This window comes from Panthera leo, chromosome A3 (assembly GCF_018350215.1).
Source record: "Panthera leo isolate Ple1 chromosome A3, P.leo_Ple1_pat1.1, whole genome shotgun sequence".
Taxonomy (NCBI): Eukaryota; Metazoa; Chordata; class Mammalia; order Carnivora; family Felidae; genus Panthera; species Panthera leo.
The window spans coordinates 102,893,443-102,907,230 of NC_056681.1; the positions used below are offsets into that span (position 1 = coordinate 102,893,443).

A 13,788-nucleotide genomic window follows, 5' to 3' on the forward strand; every position below is an offset into this window, starting at 1 on the left:
AACCTATGCATTTTTATATGGTACATTAAAGAATTTGTGCTGTTGGGAATTGGCAGTTTCTGATTGTTGGGATTTTTTTTTTTTAATGAATAAATCTTGTTGTACCCTTTTTTTTCAGGTAGTGATGAAGTAGAAAAATGCATATGTATATTGCAAAGCTCATGTATTAACATGCATAGCATAGAAGGAAAGGATTATATAGCTTCTTTACCTTTCCAGGTAAGTTGAGTGTTTCACTGTTTTTGTATTTTGTTGGAGAATATTCTTGAATTAATTGGTTGTAGAAGTATTGCTGTTCTTATATCCTGTAGTAATCAAGAATGTTATTTTTATTAATTTAAAGTAACCAAATTTTAATTGCTTTAATATACTATTTTTCCATCCTTTGCACAAAAAATAAATTATTTAATGAAGTAAATTGAATTATGGGTTTTTTCTCCTGAGAGATTTTTTTCAGTTTAAATTTTAAAAAGAAATCATTTTGGAATATTAAAGCACATAAGCAATAGTAGTCTTTTTCCTGTTTCTCATCATCTTTTTCATACCTAGTGCTATTGTTAAAATTTTATCACATTGTCATTTTGGTACTAGTATTAGCCAGTGGCAGGGATTTCTGACTGAGCTCTTGCTTAGATTTGATTTTGTCTTGGACTTAAAAAAAAAAAAAAATATATATATATATATATATATATATATATATATGTGTGTGTACACATATATATGTACACATATATACATATACACACATATATGTATAGTTAATGATCATGTTTGGAAAAGCTTTTATTAAATTGGAAGAAAATCTAATGCACTATAGTTTCTTAAGCACATGTTATGAAGAGTCGTTTCTTTTCCTTCTGTTTTTTCCTATCCTTTTACCTGATAGGTTGCAAATGTTTGGCCCACCAAATATGGGTTGTTGTTTGAACGAAGCAGTTCTACACATGAGTTACCTCCAGGTCCACCCAGGTATTCAGCTTACTCAGTTCAGTATATTATTGTTCAGGCTTTTTTGATGTTTTGAGGTAAAATTTTTCACCTAAAAGTTTGGGATGATGATAATTTCCATGAGCTCTATTTCTGACTTGGCACTGAATTATTTCTGCTTCCTCCCATCCACCTCACCCCATAGTAAAATTAAACAACCACATACTGTAGATAAAAAGACTCAGTTCTTAGCGCTATCATTTTTTCATTGTGTTACTTTGGGCAGGTCATTAGAGCTTTCTTAGCTTTAGTTTCCTTACCTGTTACAGAAGTACGATCATTTACTCTTAGGATTGATGCAAAGATTAAATGAGCTAATGTATGTAATCTTTGAAATAGGACTTAGTACATATTAGGTGTGCAGTAAATGGTAGGTGCTTATTAGTAGCATCTTTACCTTGTCTCCCTAATAAATTTTGAGCTTACTGAAGGGTATGAGCATACAGTACCTGTCATAGCCTGGTACAAGTAGTGGACACTTGCATGTATGTTTGTATGTATGTATTTTTAAATGTGTATTTTTGAGAGAGAGATGGACAGAGGATCTGAAGTAAGCTCTGTGCTAACAGCTTTAATCCTTACAGTGCAGAGCCTGACATGGGGCTTGAACCCACCAACTGTGAGATGATTATGAACTGAGCAGAAGTCGGACGCTTACCTGACTGAGCCACCCAGGCCCCCCCCCAACCCTTTTTTAAAAGTTTATTGACAGTTTTTAAAAAATTGCTTAAAGATTTTAATCTTGCTGTGTTTAGATAGAAGGTCTGTTTTTTTTCTCTTCTTAAAAGTCACTCCTTAAAACAATGCCACCTTTTTATTTACTTGAAGTTTTCCTTCCCTTTTTGTTTTGTTTGTACTTCTTTGTAAATTGGTATAAGACACTAAATTTCTTTCTTAGTTGTCAAAGACACACTGCCACTAAGAGAGGTTAAAAAAAAAAAAGAGCGCCTTATGCTTATTCATTACTCTGTTCTGTAATGTGATGACTGCTGTTTGGAGATATTCCCTGGGCTGTACTGATTTCCATGAGAGAGAGAGAGAGAGAGAGAGAAAGGGAGGGAGGGAGTGTGTGTGTGTGTGTGTGTGTGTGTGTGTGTGTATGTGTGTGTGTATGCACAGAATTACCATGTATAAGAGGAGGGATTTCTAGGAATGAAATAGAAGATACTGGGAAAAGTTTAGAGGGTTGCTTTTTGAGGCGACAGGTTTCTAGTTGCTTGTGGAATCTGGAGAAGGTACTTTTTTGCAGGCAAAGTGTAAAATTTGCATACAAATGGAATCATTTTGTGTTGGTGATTGATTTGTATCTGTTTATTACTAGAGAACCTTTACCCACTATGTTCAGCATGCTGCATCCACTAGATGAAATAACTCCACTTGTTTGTAAATCTGGAAGTAAGTGTATTTTTATAAGTTCTTTCATATAAGCTTTTTTTTTGAGTTTGGGGGATAGGAAATTGAAGGAACTTTATATGAAAATTGGGCTTGTTTTATAGAAATAATATAGTTTAAACATTTTTATTATGAAATTTATACTAAAGCAAGATCTTCTTGAATACCATGTTTTAACAGTTATTCTTTTATTAAAAATAGGACCTGTATGGGGCACGTGAGTGGCTCAGTTGGTTAAGCGTCTGACTTTGGCACAGGTCATGATCTCATGTTTGTGGGTTCGAGCCTCGTGTTGGGCTCTGTGCTGACAGTTCAGAGCCTGGAGCCTGTTTCAGATTCTGTGTCTCCCTTTCTTTCTGACCCTCCCCCATTCGTGCTCTCTCTCTGTCTCAAAAATAAATAAACGTTAAGAAAAAAAATAGGACCTGTAATCAATCAGGAATATTGATATACTTGCTAACCTACCTGTAGATGGCTCTGGACTCTGTTCCTCAGTAATTAATAAGTAAATAAATAATACTTTGATAAACTTAAGTTTTTTGTTGTTGTTGTTGAGGAAAAAATTGTAGTTTCTTCAGCCTGTATGTACTATATAATTTTAGTGATTCACTTTCTCTGTGCATAATGAAATAATTTGCTGAGATGCAGAACTTTTAATACTTCTTACAGGTATTTCTAGATGCTTATTTTAATAATTTAAATGTGACCAAGTGTGATAAGTAATTGTAAATAATGAGGACTTGAAAACTGAAAAAATGTTTATATAGGTATATTAAAAAAATTTTTTTTTTAAACATTTTTCATTTTTGAGAGACAGAGAGAGCACAAGCGGGGGAGGGGCAGAGAGAGAGGAAGGCACAAATCTGAAGGAGGCTCCAGGCTCTGAGCTGTGAGCACGGAGCCTTACATGGGCCTCGAACTCACGAGCTGTGAGATCATGACCTGAGCTGAAGTCAATGCTTAACTGACTAAGCCACTCAGGCACCCCAAAATGTTTATATTTTTTGACCAATTTGGGACTTTATCCAAAGCACACAATATGAAATTTCATTGAAGTTTTAATCTTTTGTATCAGGGCTTGGCAGACTACAACACGTGGGCTAAATCCAGCCAATAGCTTGTTTTTGTAAGGCTTATGTTTTTATGTTTTTAAAGTTTTTATGTTTTTATGTTTTTGAAGGGTTGTAGAAGAAAACATACAGAAATCAGTATGGGTCCACAAAGCCTAAGCTATTTATTCTCTGTTTTTTGTTTTTTTTTTTTTACAGAAAAGCATGTTAGTAATTCTATATTATATTGGTAACAGTTACAACCTAAATAAATATGTTAAAGCCTGTGACTGAATGGTGTGAAGCCATTATTGATCATATTCTTGAATAATATTTAATGATATTAGGAATTACTCATAATGTTAAATAGAATATACAACTGAATACAGTATGATTCTAATTTTGTAAAAGCATAAAAAGTTGTTACATATATAGGAGAAAACACTAGGAGGAATACTCCCTAATATGTTAATAGTAGATATTTTGAGATGGTGAAATTATGAGTGATTTTATTCATTTCTTTATGAAATACTTCTTATTTTTATAAAATAATTATTTAAAACTTAAAAAATATTTTGAGAGGGAAGCGTTGAGGAAGCTGGCTAATAAGGTTATAGAAATCAATTCAGGCTACTATAGAAGTAAAAGCTAAACTCACTAGGAAAAACTTATTTTGCATATATACTCAGTGTGTGTGTGTATATATATATGTGTGTGTATATATATATATATTTTTTTGCATATATACTCAGTAAATAGTAGTGTACTGTTCAACTCTGTTAGAATAGTTACTATAAAGGACAGATTTCATACAGAAGAACAGTAAAGCAGTGAAACTTGGCAGAATATTTGATTGCAATTTTCAAATCAGTCAGCTGTTGAGTAGTCACAGACCTTCTACCTGTGGCTGATTTAATGGTGAGTAGGCACAAATTTTCATCATTGGATTGCATGTATGTGGAATTGAAACTGGTAACACTCTTTAATATATTTTGAGGGAGTTGATACCCAAAGTGAATTTATTAAAAATTCAGGGTGGTTATATAATTATATATAATTATATACAAAACATATAATTATATGTAATAAATACATATAAATATATATTATATGTAAAATACATATAATTATAATCATGGATTTTGTGTCTTAATTGGCTTGGTTTCTCTTTAGGAGTTGCATGAAGTTTCTTCATAAAGAACTGTCTTATGAAATTCATTGGTCATTTCTGTTTTATCTTTAAGGTCTTTTTGGTTCATCAAGAGTGCAATATGTTGTAGATCATGCCATGAAAATTGTTTTTCTCAACACTGACCCTTCCATTATAATGACCTATGACACTGTTCAAAGTTTGCATTCTGTGTGGGCTCTCCGGAGAGTCAAAACAGAGGTAAGGATAGAGGCAAGTCACTTGTTAATATGAAAGGATTTTAACACTGAGGACTTTCACATGTATTTGGAAGAATCATTTGTGAAATGGATTGAGCTTCTTAGGAAAAAAAAATATTGTGTCTTTAATAACTGGCTTCTACCCTGAATTCTCACCAGGAAATAACCCTTTTGATCTAATTATTGCCTTTTTTTTCCCCCCCTTCTCATCATTTTGACTTAAGGAAGAGAATGTTGTCTTAAAGTTCTCTGAACAGGGGGGAACCCCACAGAATGTGGCCACTAGTAGCTCCCTCACAGCACACCTCAGAAGCCTCTCCAAAGGAGATTCCCCCGTGGCTTCACCTTTCCAGAATTACTCCTCCATTCACAGTCAGAGTCGCTCGACCTCCTCACCCAGTCTCCACTCTCGTTCACCTTCTATTTCCAACATGGCAGCTCTAAGGTGGGAATTAAGTGTGGAAGTGTTTCCTTGTTTTAAACAAGATATCCCAAGAAAGAGATACTTTCTTCTCAAACTTTCTCTTAATGTTTTGAAGGATTTAAAATTTCTGTTGACAACTCTTGGGGTATTTTTTAGGGAAAATAGCTATTATCCCAGTTGTTTTACTTTTGCTAAGACATCTAGGTCTCCTGGCAGTTTTATAAAAGAAGTCCTATTTAGAAGCTGCCTGTTGTCATCAGATTGGTTGCCTCATTTCTTCCACTGAGTGACAGCAATTTGATGAATATTAGTTGCAAATAAATATATGTGTGTATTTTTTTGGTCTTAATTTGCATTAGCATTTTTGTTTTTGTTAATATCTATCTGGTAATAGAGGGGCATAGTTTTGTTGGTATGTACATGTCTGAATATATAGGAATGTAGTTTGGACCTTTTTTGAATAATATAAACAGTTCATTTTCTAAGACAGAAAATGAACTCAAGCTTCAGTTTTTAAAAGGATGAATTCTAACAAGAATTTTAAATCTTTAGAATATGTTAATGTGAACCATTTAATTATTCCCTTAAAAAAATGTTTTTCTGATTGGGATTAAGCCATGAATGCACTCGGTACATAGTTTTGGAAAGTATGATTGGAAAGCGTGTTCTGTCAGCCTGCCTTATTAACTGTGATGCCCTCTCTCTGTTTATTTTGCAGTCGTGCTCATTCTCCTGCCTTAGGAGTGCACTCTTTTTCAGGGGTGCAGAGGTTCAACCTTTCAAGCCATAATCAGTCTCCAAAGAGACATAGTATTTCTCATTCTCCGAATAGTAATTCTAATGGCTCCTTCCTTGCACCAGAAACAGAGCCAATTGTTCCTGAACTTTGTATTGACCATTTGTGGACAGAAACGATTACTAATATAAGGTTTGGAGTATATATTTTTATATCCAAAGAAAAATGTTGATATAAGTCTTAGAAATTACTTGGTATTTTGCCTGAAGTTTCCTTTTAATTTTTTAATATAATCAGTTGTTAATATTTATAAAAATACAGAGATAAATGTTAAGGTTACATCGGTTCCAATAGAGGATATTAATGATATTAAAATGATTATAAAAATATTCTTTTATCATTTCCTATTTCTTCCTCAGTAGTAATAATCTCTCAGATTTGAGGTGTTTGATGTTTTAGAGAGATTAATGATGTTTCTGTAGATTAAGAAACCTGGGATTTTATAGCACTTTTTTTTTAAAGTTTTCTCTTTATGTTGGTTGAGTGTCAGCTGTTGTTTTTGGGAAACACAACTCAGACCTCTGTTCTGTGTGGTCTCCTTTTATGTTCTCTTTGATCATTTATTAATTCAGCCCACTCCAGTGTGTGTGCTACTGGCTGTGGGTTCATAGGCAAATTGGTCACTGTCCCTGTTCAAAAAGAGACAGCTAAAGGATGGTGACACAGAGGCAAGTGCCTACTCTTTGGTAGGGCTTTGGGAAGATGAATAGGTATTTGCCGGGTGGGAAAGGGAAGAAGGGCACATAGGCAGGGGGATCAGAAGTTCAGAAGTATGAGTGTGTGGTATGTGTAAATACTCTCGCTTTGCTTGTGCAGGAAGGAAGGGCAAGTGCTGAGAAAGGGGCGGCTTGAGAGAGAGAGATTACCCTTTACAGATGGTCTGTTTAATGAGGGCTGTTAAGGAGGTGCTTTGTGTGTGGGTCATAAACTCAGGGGAAAGAGCAGAGCAATAAATGTGGAAGGAAGTTGTTGGCTTATAAGTGATGACTGAGGCAAGGAGGTGGGTTGGAAGTTAAGGAGTGTGTGGAAGTTGGGTTCCTGGAGGGCCTGTGGATGAGCTTGCAGTTGCAGAGGTTCTGGAAGCTGGCATCATGCAGTAATCCTGTGCACATGTGTATAGGCCTCTTCCTAAGGAGAAGGTTTAAATACTCAGTATATGCTCATAAGGGGTCTCAGACTTCCAAATAGTTGATCAGGTGGTATAGAGTCAGAGGGCTAGGGACTGAAATGTTGGAAACTTAAGTTTTTGGAAGTGAAAAGAGAAAAGAGACAAAACCGCTACAGAGAGACAAAGTGGGAGAGCGCAGGTGGGAGAAGCAGCAGAGTTGTCACGGGAAATAAGAAGAGAGAGCCTTTCAGAAAGAAAGCTGCCAGTATTGTCAGGTGCTGGTGAGGTGTGGCACTAAGAGATGAGCTCAGAGAGGAGGTACCTGGATGGCAGAGAGTTCACTGGTGACTGGCCAGAGCCCTTGGAGAGGGATTGTGGAGTGGAATGCAGTGGAAGAAGTAAATATGGACTGGGGGAGTGAACGTTGACATACAGATTATTTTAAGGATTGCCTTTGGGGATGAGGAAGCAAAAGAGGGAGTGTCAGGGTCAAGGGAGAATTTTGTTGTTGCTGAATTACATTAGAGAAAATTAGTCTTCGTGACTAAATGCATATCCCTAAAATGTAAGGACATCTTACCTAACCACAGTGCCATTTTTATACCCAGCCAATTAACAGTAAGTCCTTTATATGATTTAATATTCAGTCCATCCTCATGTTTCAAGATTTTTATCTTAATGTGAAAGAGTAGGCTGTAAGGAATATATCCAAAGTAGGGAAAGCATTAAAAAAATACAGGAGAGAGGAAATGATGAATGGAACGAGGAACCAGAAAGGAGAACAAGTGGAGAGATTAGGCTTTGGGGGGGGGTATTGGAGGGAGGTGGGCAGGTAGAGATGAAAGATGGGGATGGTTATCAGATACATAGGGCAGGAGATTGGGCTCAAGCCTTACAGCCGCATCTTCTCTGTGAAACAGAAGGCAAATGCATTTTCTTAGGGGTTAGGGAATGGGTATAGCTGGAGAAAGGTAAGGCTGTGAATACAATGTTGAAGTAGCTTCTCTGTTTTTGTTTCTTACAAATAAAAATTTCCTACATTTAAAAATCATTGTCTTTAAATATCTATTGGCAAATTGAAAATATTGCAGATCCTTATTTTACAGAATTATGGTTTTCTGTACCACTCCAGAAAGAAATCATTGGGAATTAGAGGTATGGTTTTAAAAAGAGGGATGAAGTAGAGCCTAATCTGAGAGGAAGAAAGGATAGATAGGAGAGGTCATGTTATAAGAAGTCTGACCCCTTATACCTTACAAGGGATAGGAATTCAAGTTTGCATTGCTTAGCAGTAGATAACTTTAATAATATGGAATTAAAAAGGTCACTGATAATGATTAAATTTATTATAATTTATTCCCCCAAAAAGCTGTGGAATGGACTCAGAGAGCTGAAAAGAATCCTAGAGATCATGAGGTTCTAATCTTAGAAGTGTTTTTTGGGTCTTCACTGTAACTGCTTGGCCCAAGTGGTTTTAAGATTTCTTGGAGAATATTTTCATTAATAGTTACCATGGTAGATTTTGGAACCAGCGTTGACAGTCACTTTATTACCATATCTACTACAGAGAGAAAAATTCACAGGCCTCAAAAGTGTTTATTACGTCTGACCTATGTGGGCAGAAGTTCTTGTGCTTTTTAGTGGAGTCCGAGCTCCAGTTACGGTAAGTGCGTAGATTTCCCATTGATTCTGTGTAAGTAAACTTAGGGCTGCTTTTTCTTCTTTTCTTTTTTTTTGACTTAAGTAGCTTTACGGAAATATTTTACATACCAAAAGAATTAACATGTTTTAAGTGTACAGTTCAGTGATTTTTAGTAAATGTACAGGGCTAACGTAGCCATCACTGTAATCCAGTTTTATAACATTTCTGTCCCCTTAAAAATATCCCTTGTGTTTGATTTGCAGTCTGCTCACTCCCAACCTCAAATAACCACTTTATAGGCTTTCTGTCTAGTAGATCTGCCTTTTCTGGAGATTTTATAGAATCATACAAAATGTATTTTTTTTGTGGCTGACTTTTTTCACTTAGCATAATGATTTTTAAGATCTACCATGTTGTAACATGTATGAGTTCTTTATTCCCCTTGCTGTGTAGTAGTCCTTTGTGTAGATACACCACATTATGTTTATCCATTCATTGGTTGATGGACATTTGGTTTGTTTCCACTTTTTGACCATTGTGAATTATGCCCCGATGAACATTGGAGCAGAAATCTTTGTGTGGACATCTATGATTTCTTTTTTCTTGAAAAAGGAGTGAAATTGTTGGGTTGAATAGTAAATTCATGTTAACTTTTTAAGATACTGCCAAACTGCTTTCCAAATAGGCTGTGCCCTTTTGTATTCCCACCGGCAATCTATAAGAGTCCCAGTCTCTTTATTGTGGACAACATCAGATATTGTCAGTCTCTTTGTAGCCATTCTAGTGGGTGTGAGTGTTTTTAATTTGTATTTCCCTAATGACTTATGATGTTGAGCATTTCTCATGTGCTTATTAGCCATTCATTTATCTTCTTAGGTAAAATGTGTATTCAGATCTTTTGTCCACTTATTTACCTTTTTATTTTGAAATAATTATAAAACATAGGCAGTTGTAAAATAGTAGGGGGGATCCTGCATACCCTGCACTCTATTCGCCAAAGGTAACCTCTTCTATAACTATAGTACGATATCAAAACAAGGAAATTGACATTAGTACAATCCGCAGACCTTATTGTAAACCTTGTCAGTTTTACATGTACTCATTTGTGTGTGTTTGTATGATTCCATGAAGTTTTCCCACATGTTGGTTTGTGCAAACACCATAGTGAAAATACAGAGCTTTTTTATTACTTTAAAGATGTCCCTCATGCTGCTCTTTTATAGTCCCATACAACATACCCACCCACCCCCGTCCCTGACCCCTGGTGACCACTAATCTGTTCTCCACCTCTATAATTTTGTCATTTGAAAATGTTACATAAATGGAATCATACAATATGTAACCATTAGAAATTGACTTTTTCCAGTCATTAGAATACCTTTGAGCTTGGTACAGCTTATTGCACATATCAGTAGTTTGTTTCTCTTTTTATTTTAATATTTAGCTGTGTAAAGTTTCAAGAGAGTAATGATAAAACTCAGCTCATCTTTGGCTCCATCACCAACATACACGCGAAGGATGCAGCTCCAGTGGAGGTAAATGCAGGCACATTTCTTGAGAAGTTGAAAATCTTTATGTTTTATAATTGCCCAGATTGGAAAATAAAATTTTTGTCTTTTTTTTTTTTTTTTTTTTTTTTTGCAGAAGATAGATACCATGCTGGTCCTTGAAGGCAGCGGAAACCTGGTGCTGTACACAGGAGTGGTTCGGGTAAGTAATATAGCATTTCATTCTTTTGTACGACAACCTCCTTGGTTATTATTTTTTAATGTTAATTTGTTTAATATTTAATATGAGTTACCCCCTGGCTGTAGGATTTGGCAGAAGATTTTTCTAAGAGTTGAAAACATGGTCTCCCGTTTAGGTTGGTTCCAGTTTGGAGGCCTGGGGCTCACTGCCATTAGATGGATTGGTGCTATGAACCTGGCACAGATGGGGAACCTTTAATGAGTATAGATGGATTATTAAAAAGAAAAGTTAACCTGAAGTTTTATAAAGGATGTAGTTCTGAGGAGCGCCTGGGTAGCTCATTCGGTTAAGCGTCCGACTTCAGCTCAGGTCATGATCTTGCAGTCAGTGAGTTTGAGCCCTGCATCGGGCCCTGTGCTGACAGCTCGGAGCCTGAAGCCCGCTTCGGATTCTGTGTTTCCCTCTCTCTCTGCCCGTCCCCTGCTCATGCTCTGTCTCTCTCACTCTCAAAAATGAATAAATGTTATAAGAGACTCTTAAAAACTGAGAACAAACTAAGGGTTGATGGGGGGTGGGACGGAGGGGAGGGTGGGTGATGGGTATTGAGGAGGGCACCTTTTGGGATGAGCGCTGGGTGTTGTATGGAAACCAGTTTGACAATAAATTTCATATATTGAAAGAAAAAAAAATGAATAAATGTTAAAAGAATGTAGTTTTGAAACTGATGTATGGGTAGCTTTGTTAAGTCTCAAAGTTTTTGTAAAGTTTCATTAAATGTATAATATGTTGGCCATATATATATTTTTTAACAGTTGTGACATTTACATACAGAATAATATAAATTTCACAAATTTAAATTATGAAATTTAAATATGTGTATATAATTTGAAGAATAATGAAGTGACCCTTCATGTAACCACTACCGGGTTAAGAACTAGAATGGTGCCAGTATCTTTATAGTCTGCAGGGTGTTCCCTGCCTCCCTCTGGACAGATACCATCCTGGCTTTTGTAATAAATCAGTTCCTTATTTTTATTAACTAGGTTTTTTGCAATTATCTATATGCCACTAAGGAGTAAGTTGTTTAGTTTTCCTTAAATTGGAATTTTTATATAAAGGAAATCATACCATATATGACTTCATTCTTTTGTTCAACATTATTATAATTTTTAGGTTTATCTATGTCAATGTGTAGCTGTTTACTCATTCACTGTTACATAGTAGTCCTTTGGTTTTACCAAAACTTTTACCATTTTACCGGCACTAGTATTTGTGTTACTTTGGTTGTTTCCTCTAATAATACTTTAAAAAAATTCTTACACACATCTCTTAACCTTCTGAGTCTATGCGTATTCATCTTGGCCATGTGGTGCCAAATTGTCATCCAAGGCTTAAGTTGTACCGGTTGTACTGGTCTACAACGTCTTCCTTTACTCCTTGCCTCCAGTGGTGTGTGAGTGTTCTGAACGCTGCTTTACATTCTTGTGAATCTGTAGTTCTGTTTGTATTTTTTCTTCTTCTTTTTTTAAATTTGTCTCCAAATTTGTGCCTTGTTACAGCTGGTTAGAATGGAAGTCTAGGTACCCTTCTTGGCCATTGTTGACGAGGTTGAGAGGTGGGGCACAGTTTTTCCCATGGTGTTTGTCTGGTGTTTCCCATGGTGTTACAGCTGGTTAGAATGGAAGTCTAGGTACCCTTCTTGGCCATTGTTGACGGGGTTGAGAGGTGGGGCACAGTTTTTCCCATGGTTATTGTCTAAAAGTTTTTGATCTTGTTAGGCTACTTCTTTCCTGATTCTTGGGCCAGGGAGAGCAGTATTTCTGGGGCCTGTATTTTTTTCTTTTGTCAGTTGTCTTAATGAGATTGTGGTCAGCACCAACTTCTGTGCTACCCAGAGGACAGCCTGAGAACTGAATGGTGTTACAGATCAGTGTTTAGTTATCACATCTTTTACGGTGTCATTGTTGGCCAGTTTCACACATGGCTCACTCAGAGGCCTGCACAGGATTTCATACACATATTTAAGAAATCCTTTTCTCTGATTCTTTCCTTTCCATTTTTCCTCTCACTTCCTAGTTGGGACAGAGAGGAGTTACTGCCGTGTTATTGCAGGGTGGGGATGGAACACAGTGCCTCACCCACAATTCTGTGGATGATGGAAGGGGAGAGGTATGCTGCCTTATTATTGTAGAATAAGGATGAAAGCCAGTGCTCCTCCCCCTTCATAGCTTTTGCACACCTTGGGGAGGTGCAGACGGGCTGCCTCTTGGCAGTGAAAGCAGCACTCTGTCCACAGTCTCTGCCCCTACAGTGCCTGATGAGGAGGGGAGGAGATACCACCTAGTTATGCAGGGCAGCCGTGCAAGATAGGCTTGGCTCACTGTCCCTATGCTGGGGGAGGGACGCCACCTGCAGAGGGAACAGTAGAACTCTGCTCTTAGTCTCCAGACCACAGCTGCTGAAAAGGAGGAGCCTGAGGGCCATGGTTTTTTTTCCTAGTGTTTTCCTGGAGTGGGGCAGGCATGGTGAAGATGTTTCTGTCTTGCTTGGTCACTGTTTTCTTGACACTTTGTCTAAAAAGAGCAAGGTTTACCTGGGGCCTCTTGGTTTGCACCTGTGGCCATTTCTGGGTTGCAGGCCCCTTGAGAGCTTAAGACCTGCTTATGGAAAGAGTGAAAGAAACAAAAATGCCTAGGGAATCATCCTAGGTTTTTCCTGTTTCTTTGGCCCCTAGCCAATGTATTCCATTGTATTAACAATTTTGTGCAGATTCTGTTGTAACTACTGGGAGGAATAGCATGGAACGTGCTTACTCCGTATTTTCATTAACGTGAGGTCTCTTATAACATTTTAAAAGTTTTCTTAAAAATGTTTGTTTATTTTAAGAGAGAGAGAGCGTGAGCAGGGGAGGGGCAGAGAGAGAGAGAGAGTGAGAATCCCAAGCAGGCTCTGCACTGTCAGCTTGGAGCCCAAAGTCGGGCTCAAACCCACAAACCATGAAATCATGACCTGAGCCAAAATCAAGAGCTGTAGGCTCAACTGACTGAGCCACCCAGGCGTGCCCCGCCCCCGCCCCGACCCCATAGCTTTTTAAAAACTTTATATATACTGGTTCTCTCATTTTGGTTTTTAATCCTGAAGATTTTGCTTGGGTGACGTTTATAATTTTATTAGCTTTTGAGTAGTATATTGACATATATGGATATTGTTAGAATTTCACTTAAATTCTGAATATTTCCTTTGAGGCTTGTTGGGAATTTTCAGCCTGTGTGGATGTGAATTTCTGTTGTGTTTTTCCTGAGAACCCCATGG

General features: G+C 36.9%; 1 protein-coding gene across 6 annotated transcripts in view; it reads left to right on the forward strand.

Annotated features, from left to right (window-relative positions):
- The window catches only part of ANAPC1 (anaphase promoting complex subunit 1), a 96,256-nt gene that overhangs the window by 9,547 nt on the left and 72,921 nt on the right, over positions 1–13,788 (forward strand). For all 6 annotated transcript variants that reach the window (XM_042933052.1, XM_042933057.1, XM_042933058.1 and 3 more), the window contains 9 exons: positions 119–219; positions 887–969; positions 2,309–2,382; positions 4,673–4,818; positions 5,042–5,262; positions 5,960–6,169; positions 8,713–8,808; positions 10,232–10,322; positions 10,432–10,497. In XM_042933052.1, coding sequence (XP_042788986.1) covers positions 119–219; positions 887–969; positions 2,309–2,382; positions 4,673–4,818; positions 5,042–5,262; positions 5,960–6,169; positions 8,713–8,808; positions 10,232–10,322; positions 10,432–10,497 — 1,088 coding nt within the window. The remainder of the gene's footprint in view (positions 1–118; positions 220–886; positions 970–2,308; positions 2,383–4,672; positions 4,819–5,041; positions 5,263–5,959; positions 6,170–8,712; positions 8,809–10,231; positions 10,323–10,431; positions 10,498–13,788) is intronic.